The sequence below is a fragment of the Scyliorhinus canicula genome, chromosome 6, assembly GCF_902713615.1.
Source record: "Scyliorhinus canicula chromosome 6, sScyCan1.1, whole genome shotgun sequence".
In the NCBI taxonomy this organism is placed as follows: domain Eukaryota; kingdom Metazoa; phylum Chordata; class Chondrichthyes; order Carcharhiniformes; family Scyliorhinidae; genus Scyliorhinus; species Scyliorhinus canicula.
Genome location: NC_052151.1, coordinates 118151487 through 118174034, shown reverse-complemented (window position 1 = coordinate 118174034; position 22548 = coordinate 118151487). Strand labels below are relative to the sequence as shown.

The following is a 22548-nucleotide window of genomic DNA, read 5'->3' as shown; positions in this document are numbered from 1 at the left end:
CTACACCTGACAGGGCCGGTTTCCTTTCAAGTACAAGTCCAAGGTCAGATCATGCGAAAGCACCTCGATCACATTGGATCCAGACGACCAATTCTACGAAAATTTCTTTTTGAGCGGAAAGTTTTCATTTAGCTGACTCAGATGCTGCAGGAGGTCGTACTGGAGTCCCAAGTGGGCCAAGACACCTCGGGTAGGCCTTGCACAGCCTGATGCAAAGAGAGGCCAGCACCCTCCTTCCCCACAGATGTTGGTAGATTCTTCGAACTGGAGGTGGACTGGGGTGGAGAGTGTTATAAACCGAGAGAATCTTATTGGGTGGGAACAATTACCTTTCCAGTGATCCTTGCAGAATACGAGCTCCTTGTTAAAGGGGCGGGGGACCTCTAAACAATGTATAGCTGTATGGCACAGCAAGGCAGACCCAGTAGAGATCTACCGTGTGATAAAGTTTCTTTGCACTACACAGTGTGAACTCCTTCGTTGCCTTAGAAAAAGATACCATGAACAAAACCATTTAAACCAAAAAAGCTACAGGACTGGCTGGTGGTAATGAGGCCCTCATTTTAATTCAAATGCATTTTCAAGAACAGAGTGAAGGTAATGTTTTCAAAAGGTAGTTTGGTTTCTTGAATGTGTATTCTGTGATAGCAGGGAATGGGGAAGAACATTCTCCTTCGGTGCTGTAAATTTTCTATGTTTGCTGCAACTGGAAGGTGCCTACTGTTGCAAGGTGCACAATTGCAGTGAGTCAATGTTGATATACGTGTCTGTCATTACAAGGGCTCACATAAAACATATGATTCAAAAATAGGGACAAAAAGAATGATTAACAGACAGGAAGTGCATGCCTCATGGAAGATTTAATATTGTATATATAAAATACTGAATTAAGCAAGATGAATCTCTGCTTGGGTCACAATTTTACTTCAGTGATCGTCAGGAAACAACATTCAAAGCTGTAAGGGATGATGTTCAATTTAATTAAATCCTGGAGATTTTGCACATTTTGAAGAAGCCATGCTGAAATAGTTTGACATAATTAAAACTTCAATTGAAAATTTAGATATGCTGTAAATCTAATGTCTAAACTGTTCTACTTAAAGCAGATTTAGCAACACACCAAGTATGAGTAAATTAAGGATATAAAAATTAGTAATAAACCTAACTTCTGTGGTTTTGGCTTACCTCTCAATGGACTTGTGAATTCGTCTCCACTGAGGATAATGTGCTTCTTGTTCAAAACCACCTCCTTTGGTTCTGGCTTGCTGAGCAGCATTAGCTGATCTTGTGTCAATGATATAACCACGTTTTCCTGCCCGCAGAGTGGCATTAATCAATTTCTCATCTTCTTTACACCGTCTTCCATTGGTTCCAGTCAATGGCTGTGCACTGTGCATCATTACCTAAAAAATAGTTTCATTGTTAAATTGAAAATGAAAGAATGGCTACCTCCTTATGTAAAGAATCTAATCTCGAAACCATTCAGGACAAGAGAACGTAACTATCTCTGGGAATCTAACCATTTTGCATAGTTGCATATGGACTTTTAGATTTATGGACACAACAGGAATCTTTGCACTTTCATCTGCATACAGAAATTACCTCTTACTCAAGAAGAAGCACAGATTAGACAAGATTTTCAAACTGTCCACGAAATGACCTCAGGTGCTCCCCAAGTCTTCAGAGTTTGCTATTTGTTGATTTACTAGCATAATTATGTACATTGCTGAATACAGACATGGTAATAAAACAAGTTGGCATTATCAATCTCATTGACACTGCCTTTCCGAGATCAGTACCGCCACCAGGCCCAACAGGAGGTGAAATTCACAGAACAACATCAACAACATAAATCTCTTGGAAGAAAAAGATGTATTGGACTATCTTTCACCCACCCACCTTTAAATAATTGCACCTCCACGTCTTGATCTTGCGACTGGTTTCCAATTGCCAACTACTAGACATTTTTGTCAGTCTCTGCTGCCCCCATCTTGCAACCTATGGCACTGCTGCTTTCAGTCCCTCCTCGTCAGCTGCTTCCATTATGCTACACTGGTCCCTGCCTGAAGCCTGATGTGAGCTGCTACCGTTTCCTGTCCTCCAGTCAGCTGCTTCACGACTCGGACTAAAAAAATACATATATTTAAATTACCCATACAATAAATAGATCAAAAATCTTGACAAATAATAAAACTAAAAAGTTAAAGATGGCTACCATCTTGAATTTTCGGCTGAAGTCCCACAAGAATCAAATAATCTGTTAAAGCCCAAAACTGCTTAACTATCCAACTCAAATTATATATTGCGGCACAATCCTTCAGAACCTATTGATATGAATAGCTTTGCTGCACCTTGAAACTCAGTTAATTGGTTTTCTTTGGTTAAAATTCCTTAAAACACAGCTAGACAGGACATTAACCGAGGGCCACAAGATAAAATCATTCAAAGACTGGTGTGACTAATTTGCCCAACTGGAGGTGAGAAGCAAGAACCACAACCCAACCAGGCTTCTCAGAAAACCTACTCTCCCTAAGACAACAGTAGTAATTTAATCAAACTTGACGAATTTCTTTAGCTTCCCAAAGTGCTCTGCATAACCATGTACTGCCCCCAGCCAAGATGATCTTGCTGCCCTAGAACAAATATGAGCTTTAAGCATTGAACCACCTCACTTTCACTAACTCCAGATCTTACTGTAATCTATACTCTCCAGCAAGAAACCCAGTGGTAATGTCTCTTCCCCATTCCCCCTCCACCTCCCAACCACCATCCTCTGCAAAAAAAAATAGTTAGCTCATCGCAATGCCATCAACCGTCTTTCCCCACCTGTACTTCATCCACTGCACTGAACTCTAAACACATCCATCCACCTTGCACACCTCCCTCCTCTTCAATTCTTTATCCAATCTTTTCCACCTATTCTTTCCATTCCATTTTTTTCCTATTCTTCTCCCTTCCATCTCCCCTCACCATCTCACGGTAGCATGGTGGTTAGCATCAATGCTTCACAGCTCCAGGGTCCCAGGTTCGATTCCCGGCTGGGTCACTGTCTGTGTGGAGTCTGCGCGTCCTCCGCGTGAGTTTCCTCCGGGTGCTCCGGTTTCCTCCCACAGTCCAAAGATGTGCGGGTTAGGTGGATTGGCCATGCTAAATTGCCCGTAGTGTAAGGTTAATGAGGGGATTGTTGGGTTATGGGTATACGGGTTACATGGGTTTGAGTGGGGTGATCATTGTTCGGCACAGCATCGAGGGCCGAAGGGCCTGTTCTGTGCTGTGCTGTTCTATGTTCTATCTCATCTTTCCCATCCCTCCAAACCTACTTTCCTCATAATGGAAGTACCCAAATAACATTAAAATCTGACTTGAGGTCACAGGAGATCAACTGGCATATTCTTCCTCGGTGGGCTGCCAACTCCATTGAAAGTTCCTGCAAAAGCATTTCTTACATGTAGAGCAATCTTTAAAAAAAATCTTACTTGCACCACTTCCCCGTTAAAGCGATGCTCCAACAGGAGTTTCACTGTTAATTTTCATGATTTACCCACAATGGGTCCATCTCAGCACATGGTGGTATGGAGCCTCCTATCTCCTGCCACAGTTCTAGTAACAACAAAATTCAGGACAAGCTCAGCAGGTCTGGCAGCATCTGTGGAAGAGAAATAGGACTGACGTTTCCTGCCTGTATGACTCTTCTTCAGAGCTCTGAAAAGTCATATGGATTCAAACTTTACCTGTACCTCTCTCCAAAGAGGCTGCCAGATCCACTGAGCTTTTCCAGCAGTTTCTGTTTTTATTCCTGCCATAGCTGCACTTACCCAGCGCCACCTGCTGGATTTTAAGTAGTGAGAAGCATCTTATTTTAAGAATTAAATTCTACCTTTAAAAGTAGTGTTACCTTCATAAAAGGTGCTGAAATGTGGGCTTGAAAACCCGCATTTCCCATACTACCTGCCTGGGCCTTAAAAGTTCGAAATGATATTTAATTAAACCTGAACAGGAAAGAAGAAACTTAACTTTTAAGAAAATGTTAAAAGCAGCTCAGTTAGAAAACAAAATTTGAAAGTTACGTATATATTGATTATATATAGAAAGAAGTGCTAACAAACCTGACTGGCAACACAACCCTATTAATAGCGGAAATATTTCCAATGGTTTCATCTTTCAGGAGGTTTTATTTATTTTTAGCTGAGAGCTTAGTATCACATAGACGGATATACTCCCTACTCAAAATCTGGGCTGCCAAGGAGACAAAAAGCACTTAAACGAGATAAACGTAATCTGATGCTTCCATCAGCTCCCACATTGCCACATTGATGTGCTCCTCACCGTGATCAAATGCTCCAGACAGAGCCAACCAATTGTGATGGTGAAGCAATTTTAAGAAAATGCTTTTGATGTGTGATAATGGCAGTTATTACCAAACCCCATCATAAGAAACCACATCCATATTACTATCAGAAACTAAAAAGCTGCAAAATTTGTGGACTTCTCATTTTCATAGTTATGCTGCAGGCATCGGCATTTTCTATAATCATAGCCAAGATAATTCAGGGTTTTTTTTGTACTTCAATATTCTCCTGTATGGCTTAATTGATACAACCCCCTTTCTTTTAGCCCAATTAACCATTCTTTTAGTGTGGTCAGTGGAGTGTTGCATCCTGGAGGATATCAAAGCCAAACTCTCTCTAGTACTCAAAGCATGTCCACACATCCATACCATTAATAGGACTACTAAAAGGAAAGAATGAGGATTACAGCGAAATGAAATTGTAGGCTGCCTTTGACCAGTAACGGAGTTTCACCATGTTGCATGCCAAAGCAGGCTGGGCCATCGAGAAAAAATGCGCCTGCCCAGATGGTTTTGATAGTCACATGTTAATTCAGGGAAATTGTGTACTTGAGAGCATATTTGGCTAAATAGCTATTATATATTTTACGAATCCCGGCCCTGGGTCACTGTCCGTGTGAAGTTTGCACATTCTCCCCGTGTCTGCGTGGGTTTCGCCCCCACAACCCAAAGATGTGCAGGTTAGGTGAATTGGCCACACTAAATTGCCCCTTAATTGGAAAAAATAATTGGGTACTCTAAATTTAAAAAAAGAATGATATATTTTACTGCAACACCTTGTGTAGAGAGTGTAACAAACTCTCCCACTGATTTACCCTCTCCTCCTCCCACCCCCAGGGCTCAATGCTGTCTGACCACATGCTCTTTCATCACCCCCAAAGTCTTACTTTGATATGAGCTTCGATAGCGGTTCTGCTTTGAGATGTAGCTGCCCTGATGTGGTGTAGACTGGAGTGTGTGGGGGACATGCAGCGGCTGACAGCAGCTGGCTGGGCACAAGCGGTTGGTGGAGAAAAACAACCAGAGAATACAAAGGGAGCCGAACAAAGCCTTCGTCCAAAATTCATAAAAGGGAGAAATTAAGAGGAAGCTGAACGCACAAAAAAAAACAAGGAATGAATAAACAAAGGAGAAGAAACAATGAGTGAAGCATATAAAAAGGGAAATACTGTTGAAACAAATTTTAACCATGTACATTTTGAAGATGAGAAACAGCAACAACCACAATGAGAAAAACAGGGTGAAAATAAGACACTCCTGCAATAATAGCAAGCTAAATAATCAAAGAAGTGATCCAGAATTTTCGCTGACCATTAAATGTTTGGTCACATCTCTGAACTGCCATTGCTACTTTAAAAAAAATTATTTCATGAAACATGGGCATCGTTGGCAAGACCCATCCCTAACTGCTCTTGATCGGAGTGGCTTGCTGGGACATATCAAAGGGCAATGAGAATTAACTACATTGCCGTAGATCTGTGGAGACACATGTAGGTCAGAACATGCAAGGATGGCAGATTTCCTCCACTAAAAGGGCATTAGTGACACGGATAGGTTTTTACAAAGCAATGGTCTCAATTACTCAGACAAGCTTTTAATTCCAGATTTTATTAATAAAATTTAAATTCCATATCCCCCAGAGTATGAGACTGGGTCCCTGGACTCTTAGTCCAGTGATACTACCACAAAGTCACAGTCGCCTCCTAAAGCTGAAGAATGTGTTTGCAGGTTATTAGAGATTTTCTTCAAGCTTCTCTAACAATTCCCACCTTTTGCCTGAGGCATACAGTGGTGCATGGCTTTGTTGTGGGAAATAACTGCAGTATTTTCAAAACAAAAGAAAACTATAAAATTCCTGCTATTATGTGCAAACTTTTGCTAGATTTTATTTCTGGAAAATTCGTAACAAACTCACAAAATGTACCTTGGTTTTCCTGCAAATCTGATGCGACACCAAATGTCATAACAATCCTTCTGGTGATTTGGGAACATTAAGTAAACAAATTGCAAATCAAAAATAATACACAATTAAATTTGACTCAACCGAGACCAGATTCAAAGTGCACAATATGAAACGGCACATTGCACCAAAATGCAGGAGAGCTGATAATATATTGGGTTTTGTATAATTTTTCTCACATCAAATCACCCCAAAATACTTTGCGTTTCATGTTAAGCTTCCACACAACTTGAATCAAAATAACAATGCTGTTCATTTTTTCATGTTTAAAAAAACAATTCCTAGGATATGGGCACCACTGGCTAGGCCAGCATTTATTCCCCATCCCAAATTATCTTTCAGAAGGTGGGGGAAAACAGTGAACTACTGCAGTCCATGTGGTGCAGTACACCAACAGTACTGTTAACCAGTTTCATGAATAAAACCTAGCAACTGTGAAGGAACGGCAGGATGGTGAATGGCTTGGAGGGTCCAGACAGTGGTTTTCCCATGTATCTGCATCCCTTGTCCTTCCAGATGATGGCGGTTGTGGGTTTGGAAGGCATGATTGAAGAAGAATTAGTTAATTCCTGCAGTGCAACTTGTAGAAGGTACTCCTACGATCCCAACTGGTGTGACAACAAGATAGTCAGGTCCCAGAGTGGAACCCAGCAAGATAGATCCCAATTTTTAATTTTTATTTAAAGATGTGGATGGATGAAGAGTCACAGGACTGCCAATTAATTTTTAACAAAAGAATAAAACAATTAAACAAGAAAAGATCAACTATAATACATGACTCCTTCACCCCAGTGATACAGTGCTTTCTAAGGACAACACTAGTTACAACATATCTGAACATCCGCAGTCAGTACACAGTCCATGCAAACCAATAAGCAAAATGTGGTCAGATGCACCACATTCTGGAGATAGTAGAAAAGATTTACCAGGTTATTGCCTGGTATGGATGGCATTAACTACGAGGAGAGGTTGGAGAAAATTGGTTTGTTGTCACTGGAACGATGGAGGTTGAGGGGTGACCTGATAGAAGATTATGAGGGGCATGAACAGAGTGGATACTGTGCTACCGTCTTTAGGGAGTAATTGTAAGTTTTTTTTCTTGTGTGAAAAGATATTTTAATACTGCGTTAGTAATAAAGTTTGTTTTAATATACCATATCCCTATTTTGCATTAAATCACTCCCGGAGTGAGGTATTCTTTCTCAGTCTTACGGTAGGTAGCATAGTGGTTAGCACTATTGCTTCACAGTTCCAGGGTCCCAGGTTCGATTCATGGCTGGGTCACTGTCTGTGCGGAGTTTGCACCTTCTCCCAGTGTCTGTGTGGGTTTCTTCCGAGTGCTCCAGTTTCCTCCCACAGTCCAAAGATGTGCAAGTTAGGTGGATTGGCCATGCTAAATTTCCCTCAGTGTCCAAAGGTTAGGTCAGGTTACAGGGATAGGATGAAAGTGTGGGCTTAAGTAGGGTGCTCTTTCTAAGGGCCAGTGCAGACATTCGATGGGCTAAATAGCCTCCTTCTGCATAGTAAATTCTATGATTAAGGTTTATTTCCGGTCTCCTAGCCACTGTTGAGGTCTGGTCTGGGATCGTAATACATCTGTTTTTAACATGAAGCTAAACTGAAGATTTAACCCTTTCTTGCAAATGCAAAAAACAGATATGATTATCTCAAACTTGAACATTTCTAACACATATTCTACACACAAATACAAATATAAATTACTTAAAGCCATCTCTATTTCCGAACAGTACACACTGTTGCCACTATGCATTGGAGTTGGAAGAATTGAATGTTTAAAGTGGGGAATTTGGTGCCAATGAAGCAAGGTGTTTTTTCCTGGATGGTTTTAAGCATCTTGCATGTTGTTGGAGCTGCACTCATCCAGGCAAGGGCTCAGTATTCCATTGCACTCCTGACTTGTGCTATGTAGATTGCGGACAGGCTTAAAGTTAGTCAGAAGGCAAGTTACTCACTGCAGTATTCCTCTCCTCTCTGACCTACTCTTGTAGCCAAAGTATTTATGTGGCTCGTCCAATCAGGTTTCTGGTTAATGGAAATCCCTGGGATGTTGATGATGTGGGATTCAGCGATAGAAATGCCACTGAATGTCAAGGGACAATCATTGGATTCTCTCTAGTTGGAATGGTCACTGCTTGACGCTAATGTGACAACTGTTACTTGCAGCTTGCCAGCCCAAGCCTGGATATTATCCAGGTCTTCTTGTGTTTGATCATGCTGCTTCATTATCTGAGTTATGAATGGTGCTGAATATTGTGCAAGAATATCCCCAGCGCATATCCCCCAACTCTGACCTTATGATGAAAGGAAGGTCATTGATGCAGCAGCTGAAGATGGTTGGGCTTAGGATACTACCCGGAGGAACGCCTGCAGTGATGTCCTGGAGCCGAGTTGATTAGCCTCCAACAAGCACAGCTATCTTCCTCTATGCTCGATATGACTCCAACCAGTGGAGAATTGACCCGATTCCCATTGACAACAGTTTTGTCAATGCCCCTTGATGCCACACTTGGCCAAACGCTGCCTTTATGCCAAGTGCAGTCATCATCACCTCGCCTCTGGAGTTCAGCTCTTCTGTCCATGTTTGAGCCAAAGCTGTAGTGAGGTCAAGAGCAGAGTGGTCCTGGCTGATCCAAAACTGAGCATTAGTGAGCAGGATTTTGCTGAATGATATGCCACTTGATAGTGATGTTGATGAACCCTTCCATCACTTGAGTAGACCGATGAGGCGGGAATTGGCCAGGTTGGATTTGTTCTGCTTTCTTTGCACATAAACTACCTGGGTAATTTTCCACATTGCATAGGATATGGATAGCAACTACAAGCAACTTTATGCACACGAGTAGAAAAATAACTCCTTCATTCTCAGCCGCCCAAACCTCCAAGGGTCCACTCCCCCATCTGCTCCATAAACCCCTTTGCCATTGTGGCACTCTGTCTGTCCTTGAGCTCGACCGGTCTAGCCTTGGGTCAATGACTGTGTTGAAGTCTCCCCCCCTCCTCATGACCAACTTGTGCGAGTCCAGGTCCGGGATCTTCCCCAATATCCTCCTTCTGAACTCCACATCATCCCAATTTGGCACGGACACATTCACGAGTACCACCGGCAACCCTTCCAGCTTCCCACTAACCATGATGTACCGGCCAACCACATCCACAACTATCCTCCTCGCCTAGAATGACACTCGCTTATTAATTAGGATTGCGACCCCTCTAGTCTTCGAGCCCAGCCCTGAGTGAAATACCTGCTTGACCCATCCCCTCCTTAATGTAGTCTGATCGGTTACCCCAAGATACATCTCCTGTAATATTGCCATGTCTGCCTTCAATCCCCTCAAACGTGCGTGCTCTCTTGACCGGCCAATTTAGCCCTCTTAACGTTCCATGCGATCAGCCTGGTCGTGGGCTTCTCTGTTCGCCTATTTCTTCCTTTGCGAGCACTCCTGGTCCGCCTCTCCATGCACTGGTGTGGAACTCCCAACAGTCGTGTCGACTATCAATTTTCCAAGTAAAATCCGAGAAAGAAAATAAAACTAAAAAAAAAAGTAATAAATAAATAAATAAATAAATCGGGGAAAAGAAAGGTCCAAAGGTCCAACCGGAGCGGGAGCCACCAAATGTGCGACCTACTACTTCATGGCCGCCACCGGCAAGTCCAGCACTCTTTTAACCGACATGGCTGTGATAAAACATCTGCTACATATACTAAGATAAACTTGATTTTACTTTGAACTTGCGAAATATCACTCAGTCTAAGCAATTTCTGGAATACCACATAATTCAGACACCCTCCATACAAAAGATAGATCACTCCTCAAGAAAGTCAGAGGAACCACAAATTAGTGAATATCCCAATACAGCAGTCCACATACAATGCCAAATTAATACAAGTCCCAGGACCACAACTACAATGCTCTCAACACCTCTGACCAAGCAAAATCTCTCAAAAGCATCAGCAAATCATCCCATTTCCAATTCCTAATTGGCTTTTGAATCAGATAAAATATTATTTTGTTCCCAGAAATATGCATGATCTAGATAATGGAGAAGGGAAGAAGAATGTTACTCAAAAAGGTATGTTTTGTAAATGTAGTGGGTAAATAGTGTAACGGATATATTTGCAAGGCCTGTTTGTACTAGTTTCACAATTTTCTTTATTACACAAATGGGAAAATCAGAAACTGCAAACCAGAATTAGGGCTCTCCATGAACTGTGCCAAAATAAATGTTCATGTAATCTGTTTAACAGTATTTGGAGGGGTGAAATCTCCTGCACATTTTATGGTGATCTAGGACCAAATCCCTGAGATTTCAGTATGATTCAGTTAGGGGCCAGTAACTTTTTGTTTAAAGTAGATATAGTTTGATATCCAAGGTATTTATTAAAATAATAAAGCCACAAGACTCCACTGCATCTGAACAAAAAAAAACTTCAAAGTACACAGCAAATGAAACAAAATAATTTATAATATCTATCTTGTACTCTAACATTCAGGGTTAATGCAAACTGTGTTTGAACACACCACACTCACAATAAACAGCATATGCGACCAAGACGGATCCCACGGGTTTCCCAGCAAGTCACCCAGACATTAGTGACCACTTGAGTCAACCGATCTTAAAACTGTGTCTCTCTCGCACACATTCTAGTCTTCACTGTTGAAGATCTGACCTCTGAAATCCTCTAAACGTCATTCCATCTCAGACTGCCTCAGCGACTGCTCACCAACCAAGGTTTCAAACTCGTCTCCGAGGACTGCATCCCCATTGATTCCCGATCTGCATTCTCGCACCAACTCAAGCAAATGAGTTCTTCCGCCACGCTAAGCAGAATACTGCTGTTCTAAAAGGTCATCTATACGCAGCAGTCAACAGCACTGAGTCACCTAATCTCTGCTGCCTTTTGTAAACCCCTCATTACTTGAAGCTTGCCAACCACAGCCCTGTTACTGATTGGAGCCTGTTTCTTTGCTTCTCCCCCAGTGGTTCCAATTAGTGACTCCTTCCCCAGTTCTCCCTCTCTCTCTGTGTTCTCACCCTGGGTCAATGTCTCCTGCCCTTGAACTCCTTGTGATGGCATCCCATTCTGGTTTCAGTGATTGGGTTTTCGTGCTTTCTTCTTGCACACAGATGAGCTGGGACTTGGTCTGAGGAACTCCAAATGTTGGGACTATGCACACGCAGTTCACTCCCAATCCGCATATGTTCAGAAACGCACAGAATGTCAGGACCTGTGGTTCCCAACCTCCACCTGCCAACAATGTAAATTTGGATCTCTTAACAATTTGCTCCCAGAAATATGCATAATCTGGTTGTAAAGGAAATATTCTGGGTAAAAGATTGAGCAAACACAAATGCAAGTGGGTTTTACACCCAGTTATGCCTTGCTCAAATTTCTTCTTCCATTTTATGCTAATACCCCTGTATATCAATCCCTACTCAATCGCTCCCTGGTTTGCTATAATAGTTCCATCATGGAGCTATTATAGCTTCCATGTGGAGCTGAGTCCACAAAAGATCAGCCATAATCTAATTGAATGGCGGAGCAGGCTCGAGGGGCCAGATGGCCTACTCCTGCTCCTAGTTCTTATGTTCTTATGTTAAAGAGGCATACATATACAGTTCCTTCGATTACACTGGTATAGACATAGACCATACAGTGCTGAAGGCCATTCGGTCCATCGAGTCTGCACCAACCCACTTAAGCCCTCACTTCCACCCTATTCCCGTAACCCAATAACTCCTCCTAACCTTTTTTGTCACCAAGGGCAATTTATCATGGCCAATCCACCTAACCTGCACGTCTTTGGACTGTGGGAGGAAACCCATGCAGATACAGGGAGAACGTGCAGACTCTGCACAGACAGTGACCCAGCGGGGAATGGAACCTGGGACCCTGGCGCTGTGAAGCCACAGTGCGATCAATTTGTGCTAACGTGCTGCCCAATGGGTGTTTAATTAAGCAAAGGATTTTAAATACAGCAATAGAATTATTTTTCTAGTGTTTTCTTATTTTTAGGCAGTTAAACAAAAACAAAATCTATCTTCACCTCCTTCGACTATACTTCATAGCTTCATTTCAAGTCATGTTAAAAACTGAAGTGCTACCACAATTGTATATTCTTTAAATCTGCCCCACACTGAGAAACCCCATTGACCGGCTGGCATAACGGAGCACCCTCCCAGCGGGGTTAAATAGAAACGTGACGCGGCGGGGTGGAGAATCCACTTACTGCGATCTTCCCTCACTGCACAATGATTTTACATTCCGGCAACAAGTGAATGAGATTGGATTTTAAGCATAAACAGAAGTTGGCAATATGGGCATAGTTTCCCATGCCATTTCTCTTCCTATCCCACAGGAAATTTCACCACTTTGGGAAGCAACTTATTCTCACTTTACGGAAGAAAACCAAATAAGAACAAAAGAATTGGACTAATCAAAATAAACTGTTTAAAATAAATCACTCAATATTTCAACTCTGTACAAAGGAAAATGTCTACAGACACTAAAATATTCAGAGTTGTACAGTGCTGTCAAAATATTAATTGCACAACACTTGTGCAATGGAACTGCTTGACACTTTGAGCTTACAGCAGCTACCAGCCAACATGTTTATAACTGGTGACTGCAACTAGTTTGTGCTGCTGTTACTTTACAATGTTTTAGGTAGAAGTCCATGCAGAGAAACTATACAAGCATACTAATAATTTATACAGGTCACATTGAACTGGCCTTCACCAACCACTGTAAAGGAAGAGTTGTAATGACTGTAGAATTCAATAACAGTAATTCTTTTTTTAAAAATTTTGAATTTATACAACAACGAACCATAATAAAATACCAAAAATAACAATAATATTAGCAATCATAAACATCCGCCCAACCTCCGTGAACACAGCATTTTAACAACGCAAATTAACACAATATTAAGTTACATAATAGAAACTACAAGAAGGAACACCCCCCCCCCCCCTTACACCCCTCCTCCCCCCTCCCCAGGTTGCTGCTGCTATTAACCAAGAAACCCATCTTTGAGCCAGGAAGTCCAGAAAAGGCTGCCATCGTTTATAGAACCCTTGTATTGATCCTCTCAGGGCAAATTTGACCCTTTCCAATTTTATAAATCTCGCCATGTCACTGATCCAGGTCTCCACACTTGGGGGCCTCGCATCCTTCCACTGTAGCAAGATCCTTCGTCGGGCTACTAGGGACGCAAAGGCCACAACACCGGCCTCTTTCGCCTCCTGCACTCCCGGCTCTACCGCAACTCCAAAAATTGCAAGTCCCCACCCTGGTTTGTCCCTGGATCCAACCACCCTCGACACCGTCCCCGCCACCCCCTTCCAGAATTCTTCCAGTGCTGGGCATGCCCAGAACATACGGGCGTGGTTCGCTGGACTCCCCGAACATCTGGTGCACCTGTCCTCACCCCCAAAGAACCTACTCATCCTAGTCCCGGACATGTGGGCCCGGTGCAGCACCTTAAATTGGATGAGACTAAGCCTCGCACATGAGGAGGAAGAGTTGACTCTCTCCAAGTTGACTCTCTCCAAGGCATCTGCTCCCCGAGGTCCTCCTCCCATTTAGCCCCCAGCTCCTGAACTGACGACTCATCCACCTCCTGCATCACCTTATAGATGTCAGACACCTTCCCCTCTCTGACCCCCCCCCCCCCGAAAGCACTCTGTCCATCGTCCCCCGCAAGGGCAGCAAAGGGAATCCCTCTACCTGACGCCTAGCAAACGCCTTTACCTGCAAGTATCTGAACATGTTCCCTTGGGGAAGCCCAAATTTATCTTCCAGTTCCCCCAGGCCCGCAAACCTCCCGTCAATAAACAGGTCCCTCAATTTACTGATGCTCACCCTTTGCCACCCCCTAAATCCCCCATCCCCGTTCCCTGGGATGAACCGATGATTGCCACCCAATGGAGCCTCCATCGAGCCCCCTGTTTCCCCCCCTATGCCGTCTCCACTGTCCCCAGATTCTTAGGGTCGCCGCCACCACCGGGCTCGTGGTAAACCTCTTAGGGGAGAGCGGCAACGGTGCCATTACCATGGCACCCAGGCTCGTACCTCTACATGACGCCATCTCCATTCTTTTCCATGCCGCTCCTCCCCCCTCCATCACCCATTTATGCACCATTGACATATTGGCCACCCAATAGTACCCCAGAAGGTTGGGCAGTGCCAGCCCGCCTCTATCCCTCCCTCGCTCCAGGAACACCCTCTTCACTCTCGGAGTCTCTTGTGCCCACACAAAACTCAAAATACTGCTAGTCACTCTCCTAAAGAAGGCCCTGGGGATAAAGATGGGCAGGCACTGAAAGAGGAACAAGAACCTCGGAAGCACCGTCATTTTGACGGACTGCACCCTCCCCGCCAACGACAATGGCAGCATGTCCCACCTCTTGAACTCCTCCTCCATCTGGTCTACAAGTTTGGTGAAATTATGTTTGTGAAGAGTCTCCCAGTCCCTGGCCACCTGAACCCCCAGGTACCAAAAGCTCTCCCCTGCCCGCCTAAGCGGGAGCCTACCAATTCCTTCCTCCTGGTCTCCAGGGTGCACCACAAACACCTCGCTCTTGCCTAAATTTAGTTTATAACCTGAAAAGGTCCCAAACTCAGCGAGCAGCTCCATCACCCCCGGCATCCCTCCCACCGGGTCCGCCACATACAGTAACAGGTCATCGGCATACGACACCCTATGTTCCTCTCCACCTCTCTGAATCCCTCAACGCCATCGCCTCGATTGCCAGTGCAAACAACAAGGGGGACAGGGGGCAACCCTGCCTGGTCCCTCGGTAAAGCCGGAAGTACTCCGACCTCCTCCCATTCGTGGCTACGCACGCCATCGGGGCCTCATATAGCAGCCGTACCCATCTAATGAACCCTTCACCAAATCCAAACCTCCCCAACACCTCCCATAAGTACCCCCACTCCACTCTATCGAAGGCCTTCTCCGCATCCAGCGCCACCACTATCTCAGCCTCCCCCTCAATCGCCGGCATCATGATGACATTCAACAATCTCCACACATTCGTGTTCAGCTGCCTTCCCTTCACAAAACCTGTCTGGTCCTCGTGTACAACCCCTGGCACACAGTCCTCTATCCTGGTGGCCAGGATTTTTGCCAGCACCTTGGCATCTATGTTGAGGAGAGATATGGGCCTGTATGAACCACACATGAACCACACTGCTGGGGGTCCTTGTCCCTCTTTAAAATCAACGAGATCAGCGCCCGCGACATCGTCGGGGGCAAAGTCCCCCCTTCCCACGCTTCATTAAATGTCCGCACCAGCAAGTGGCCCACTAGGTCCACAAACTTTTTATAAAATTCCACCGGGAACCCATCCGGCCCCGGTGCCTTCCCCGACTGCATCTGCCCGATCCCCTTAACTAGCTCCTCCAGCTCAATTGGCGCACCCAACCCCTCCACCTGCTCCTCCTGCACCTTCGGGAAAGAAAGCCCGTCGAGGAACCTCTCCATTCCCCTCCTCTCCCCCGTTGGCTCCGACCGGTACAGTTCCCCGTAAAAGTCCTTGAAGACCTCATTCACCTCTACCCCCTTCCGCACCACATTCCCACTCGTCTCTCACTCCAGCAATTTCCTTAGCCGCATCCCACTTGCGGAGCTGATGAGCGAGCATCCTACTCGCCTTTTCACCATGTTCGTACACTGCCCCTTGTGCCTTCCTCCACTGTGCCTCCGCCTTTCTAGTGGTCAGCAAACCAAATTTAGCCTGCAGGCTGCGCCTCTCCCCCAACAATCCCTCCTCTGGTGCCTCTGCGGACCTCCTGTCTACCTCCAGCATCTTTCCCACCAGTCTATCCATCTCACGCCTCTCCCTGTGTGCCCGGATGGATATCAGCTCCCCACGAATCACTGCCTTCAGGGCTTCCCAGACCACCCCCACCTGAACCTCCCCCGTATCATTCACCTCGAGGTACCCCTCAATACTTGCCCGGACCCTCCTACACACCTCCTCCTCCGCCAACAACCCCACATCCAACCGCCACAACGGGCGCTGGTCCCGCACCTCCCCTATCTCCAACTCTATCCAAAGCGGAGCGTGGTCGGAGATTGCAATGGCCGAATACTCGGCCTCCTCCACTCTCGGAATCAGTCCCCTACTCACCACGAAGAAGTCTATCCGAGAGTAGACCCTATGTACGTGGGAGAAGAAAGAGTACTCCCGTGCCCTCGGCCTCACAAACCTCCATGGATCCACCCCATCCATCTGGTCCATAAACCCTCTCAGTACCTTGGCCGCCGCCGGCCTCCTACCCATCCTAGAGCTGGACCGATCCAGTGAAGGATCCAACACCGTATTGAAGTCCCCCCCATGATCAGACCTCACACCTCCAGATCCGGGACCCGTCCCAACATACGCCTCATAAAGCCCGCATTGTCCCAATTTGGGGCATACACACTAGCAAGTACCACCTTCTCTCCTTGTAGCCTGCCCCTAACCATAACATACCTACCCCCCTTGTCCGCCTCCGATGCCTCAAACGACACATTTTTCCCCACCAGAATCGCTACTCCCCAGTTCTTCACATCCAACCCAGAGTGGAAAACCTGCCCCACCCATCCCTTCCTCAGACGGACCTGGTCCGCCACCTTCAGGTGCGTTTCCTGAAGCATTGCCACATCTGCCTTTAGCCCCTTCAGATGAGCAAGTACCCTCGGCCGCTTCACCGGCCCATTCAATCCTCTCGCATTCCAGGTGACCAACCGAATCAGAGGGCGTCCCGCCCCCCTCGACTAGCCATAACCCGTCGACTGCCCGCCCCAGTCCCCACAGCGACAACACCTCACCTCTGTCCCCCCAGCCCCCACCAGCTCCTTCCTGACCCTACCAGCAGCAACCCGGTATTCCCCTTCCCCCCAGGCTAGGAACCCTCCGAGCCGCGAACCGTCCTCCATTGTACTTCCGTGGGTCAGCTAACTTCTGCTGACCCCGGATACTCCCGCCAATAACCCGACCCCTCCCAAAGTGGGATCATCCCCCAATCTATCCCTCCTCCAGGCACCGCTCCAGCGTGGGGAAGAACCAGTTAAGGCCCCGCCTCTCCCCATCATCGTCTCCACCCCCCAGCCCCGCAGTGCGGGAAACCAGAGGAAAGCCCGTGCTTTCGCACTGCCGCACCACACCCTTCTGACGCAGCTCCCAAATACCAGCCCCACTCCATACCCCCAACCCGACATAGAATACAACAAACCCCCCCAACCCCCCCCCCGCAAGATACAAAACTCAAACAATGCCCCACAGCAAAAAAACATAACAGAACAACACCCCCATAAATAACCATATAAAAATTGCAAAAGTACAAACAAAGAGAACACAGCAACAGCAGAATCCAGCAATAAAGTATTACAACCGACCCCACAACCCCCAACCTCTAGCTCAAGTCCAGATTCTCCGTCTGCACGAAGGCCCACGCCTCCGCCGGGGAATCGAAATAATAATGCCGGTCCGAATAAGTTTCCCACAGGCGCATGGGTTGCAACATTCCGAACTTTATCTTTTTCTTGTAAAGCACCTCTTTCGTCAGATTAAATCCGGACTGCTGCTTAGCCACCTCCGCACTCCAATCCTGGTAGATCCGTACTACCTCATTCTCCCAATTGCTGCTCTTCACCTTCTTGGCCCAGCGCAGCACACACTCCCGATCACTGAACCGGTGGAACCTCACCAGCACCGCACGCGGGGGTTCATTCTCCTTAGGCCTCCTGGCCAGTACTCTATGTGCTCCCTCCAGCTCCAAGGGCAGATGGAAAGACCCGGCCCCCACTAGCGAGTTCAGCATCGTAGCCACGTAGGTTGTCAGGTCCGACCCCTCCAGCCCCTCCGCAAGGCCCAAGATCCGCAGATTTTTCCGCCTCATGCGGTGATCAAGCTCCTCCAAGCGTTCCTGCGACTTCTTGTGGAGTGCCTCGTGTCCCTCCACCTTACTCACGAGGATCCCGGCCTCCTCCTCTCGTTCAGTGGCCTGCGTCTGCAACTCCTTGATTGCAGCACCCTGGGTCGTCTGAATCTCCGAGAGCCTTTTGTTCATTTCCTGCAGAGAGCTCAGTACCTCAGCCTTGAAGTCTGCAAAACAGCGCAGGAAAGCAGCTTGTTGCTCCAGGGCCCACTGCTTCCACTCCTCTGGAGCTCCGCCGGCCACCATCTTGGATTCCTTCCCCTGTTTTTTCTGGGGAGCTGCTGCCGTTTTTTCCCCCTTTCCACTCCGAGTTCGAGTCATGGACTGTGGGGAAAGTCGATCAGCACACCTTCTCCCACCGGGAGACGTCGAAAAATGTCCGTTTTGGGCTCTAAAAAGAGCCGAAAAGTCCTTTTAAAATGGGAGCTCCCAAATGTGCGGCTTCCTACGCCATCGCCGCCACCGGAAGTCTCAATAACAGTAATTGCCATTTGAAATCAAATGTTGAGGCACTCAATAGCAAGTCACACTAGTTCACTCGAACAATTTATGCAACATGATGGAATATGAAATATTACAGATTAAATCCTATCTGGTGCTCAAGAAACAAAGTTTGGTAAAATTTACACTTGGCAGCATTGAGTTCCCAGTATCCACATATTTGAATCTCCTGTTTTGTTTTTTTAATGACAGTTATAGGTATATCAGTGTGCAAACATGACAGAAAACTGGCCCAAATACCCTTGTCAAACATGCCTACCATTTAATTAAAGAATCAAATTTATATTCTGCACTGCACCTTTGGGTGTTTTTTTTTCTTTGATTGGGTTGCTAAAACGTGCTCCAAGTTTCAGGTGCCATTAAATCTGATGACGCTGTTCAAAACAAACCTGCCTGTTCATCGGAATTCCTCACTCAGCCAATATTACGACAAAAAAACAGGTCAGCTGTCCATTTATTTAGTGTTACTGAAAAACAGTTATACAACAGATGCTGTACTTCAAAGGGGCTCACATGATGCACTTCTCGTTGTTTCAACAGCACAATAATAAAGGCTAACACAAATGTAACTTTTGGTTTTTTGACTTTTGAAATTCATTCAGGGGTTGTGGGTGTCGCTGACATTTATTACCCATCCCTAATTGCCCTTGAACTGAGTGCTAGTTCATTTCAGAAAGCATTGAATGAACCACATCAACCACATTAGTGAACCAGATGGGGTTTTAATGGCAATATTTCAGGTCATCATGAGACTTCTTCCATGTTCTATGGTGCGATTCGAACGTGGGTCCTCCGACCAATGCTCTGGGTCTCTCGATTACTAGTCAAGTGATAATACTACCACATCACCGCTTGCCCTGGATACGCGATCATTTTAGAATGACAAAAGGAAAATAGAAGTCTGTGGAAATCTAAAAATACAAGTTCATCTGACTGGCTTATATTGGCAGCACAGTAGCAGTGATTAGCACAGTTGCTTCACAGCTCCAGTGTCCCAGGTTCGATTCTCGGCTTGAGTCACTGTGTCCGGAGTCTGCACGTTCTCACCATGTCTGCGTGGGTTTCCTCCACAATCCAAAGTTGTGGATTTGCCATGCTAAAATTGCCCTTAACTATCCAAAAAGGTTAGATGGGGTTACTGGGTTATGGGGATAGGCTGGAGATGAGGGCTTGGGTAGGGTCCTCTTTCCAAGGGCCGGTGCAAACTCATGGGCCAAATAGCCTCCTTCTGCACTGTAAATTCTATGATTCTATGAAATGCAAGATGCTTTAACACGGAGGATTGAAGTTATTCCATGAACAACATGAATACTGTCCACTGGAGTTGCAAACAAGTTACCGCATAAGGCCATAAATGAGTCCTGTAACTTTGAATTTCTTCTTGGTTTGCAGTAATACTGTCGTTAAATCTAGTTTTCCTGGAACATGCATCTCTTTTGGTTCTTTTTTTTTGTATTATCTAATACCACATCCTGCCTGCTTTCTGTAAAATACCACTCGCGGGTATGACACCTGTAACTTAACGTTTGAGCTAGAAATATATAAACAGAAAACGGCTTGTCAAGTATAAAATGTGAAAAACCAATAAAAACATTTTTAAAAATTATGCCTATTCTATGATAGAAGAACATTATTGTTTGGAGTCAAAGCTTCTCTGTAAGAAAAGGTATCTCCACTCTCAATGTAATACAAGCTAACAGGTCACCCTCAACCAACCAAGGGCTGATGTAACCAATTAATACACAACTAAAAATATATTTGATTGTGTTGTACTTTATGCTACAGAATTATGATTAGATAATGATATTTAAAGGACTTCCAAAGTTGATCCTGCATTTTATATTCCCATGCTCAAAAAACAGGAAATCTAACAAAATATAGCTATGATGCAGAAGTTCAGAAATAGTAATGCATCCTCATCTAATTATAGAATGAACATATTAGTCTGGTCTGCAGAAAGAAGCAAATTGGTTGCAATGAAATGTGAGATGAAAGGAAAGGGCAGGGAGCTATCTCAGTTCAGTGACTGATCATCCCATTTTTAATGCGCAAGCTGTTTTATTGTTCACAGTTTTTGATCAGCAGACAATAAACCTTGCCAGCTCCTGCTGGGACATTATAGCTGAAAACTTACAACTGTTTCAGTCTTGATTTCCACTTAAAAAAGACAGAGACATGATAAAACGCCATGTGTTGGTAATTAAACTAAAATAGATGCTTACTTAATTTCAGCCATCGCCCCGATAGATTTATTGGAATAACTCATTTTCCAGAAGATTTATAAATCACAATTTGAATTTTAGAAGGTTTGGCCAAGAATTAGAGCATCTGCGAAGGATCTCAATTTCACATAACTATGACGAGTTTCATTAAATCACATAATGGCAGCACGATAGCCCAGTGGGTAGCACAGTTGCTTCACAGCTCCAGGACCCCAGGTTAGGATGGTAAGGGAGCTCTGTTATTTAAGGATGACATCCGGGCAATAGTAAGGGATGACATTGGTGCTATGGAGGATAAGGTTAAATTCATTTGGGTGGAAATCAGGACTAGTAAGGCGAAAAAGTCACCGATAGAAGTAGTCTATAGTCCACCAAATAGTAACATTATGGTGGGGCAGGCAATAAACAAAGAAATAACGGATGCATGTAGAAATGGTACAGCAGTTATCATGGGGGATTTTAATCTACATGTCGGTCAAGGCAGCCTTGAGGAGGAGTTTATAGAATGTATCCGCAATGGATTCCTAGAACAGTATGTAATGGAACCTACGAGGGAAGAAGCGGTCCTAGATCTTGTCCTGTGTAATGAGACAGGATTGATTCATGATCTCATAGTTAGGGATCCTCTCGGAAGGAGCGATCACAATATGGTGGAATTTAAAATACAGATGGAGGGTGAGAAGGTAAAATCAAATACTAGTGTTTTGTGTTTAAACAAAGGAGATTACAATGGGATGAGAGAAGAACTAGCTAAGGTAGACTGGGAGCAAAGACTTTATGGTGGAACAGTTGAGGAACAGTGGAGAACCTTCCAAGCGATTTTTCACAGTGCTCAGCAAAGGTTTATACCCACAAAAAGGAAAGACGGTAGAAAGAGGGAAAATTGACCGTGGATAGCTAAGGAAATAAGGGAGAGTATCAAATTGAAGGAAAAAGCATACAAAGTGGCAAAGATTAGTGGGAGACTAGAGGACTGGGAAATCTTTGAGGGGGCAACAGAAAGCTACTAAAAAAGCTATAAAGAAGAGTAAGATAGATTATGAGAGTAAACTTGCTCAGAATATAAAAAGATAGTAAAAGTTTCTACAAATATATAAAGCAAAAAAGAGGGGCTAAGAAAATATTGGTCCTTTAGAGGATGAGAAGGGAGTTTTAATAATGGGAGATGAGGAAATAGCTGAGGAACTGAACAGGTTTTTTGGGTCAGTCTTCCAAGTGGAAGATTCAAATAACATGCCAGTGACTGATGAAAATGAGGCTATGACAGGTGAGGACCTTGAGAGGATTGTTATCACTAAGGAGGTAGTGATGGGGCAAGCTATTGGGGATAAAGGTCGACAAGTCTCCTGGCCCTGATGGAATGCATCCCAGAGTGCTAAAAGAGATGGCTAGGGAAATTGCAAATGCACTAGTAATAATTTACTAAAATTCACTAGACTCTGGGGTGGTCCCGGCGGATTGGAAATTAGCAAACGTGACACCACTGTTTAAAAAAGGAGGTAGGCAGAGAGCGGGTAATTATAGTCCAGTGAGCTTAACTTCAGTAGTAGGGAAGATGCTGGAATGT

The 22548-nt window shown here is 44.9% G+C and overlaps 1 protein-coding gene across 1 annotated transcript in view; it reads right to left on the bottom strand.

Moving 5' to 3' along the window:
• The window catches only part of mtmr9 (myotubularin related protein 9), a 94940-nt gene that overhangs the window by 38813 nt on the left and 33579 nt on the right, over nt 1–22548 (bottom strand). Inside the window, exon 5 of the mRNA XM_038801038.1 lies at nt 1186–1403. Within this exon, the coding sequence (XP_038656966.1) occupies nt 1186–1403 (218 nt within the window). The remainder of the gene's footprint in view (nt 1–1185; nt 1404–22548) is intronic.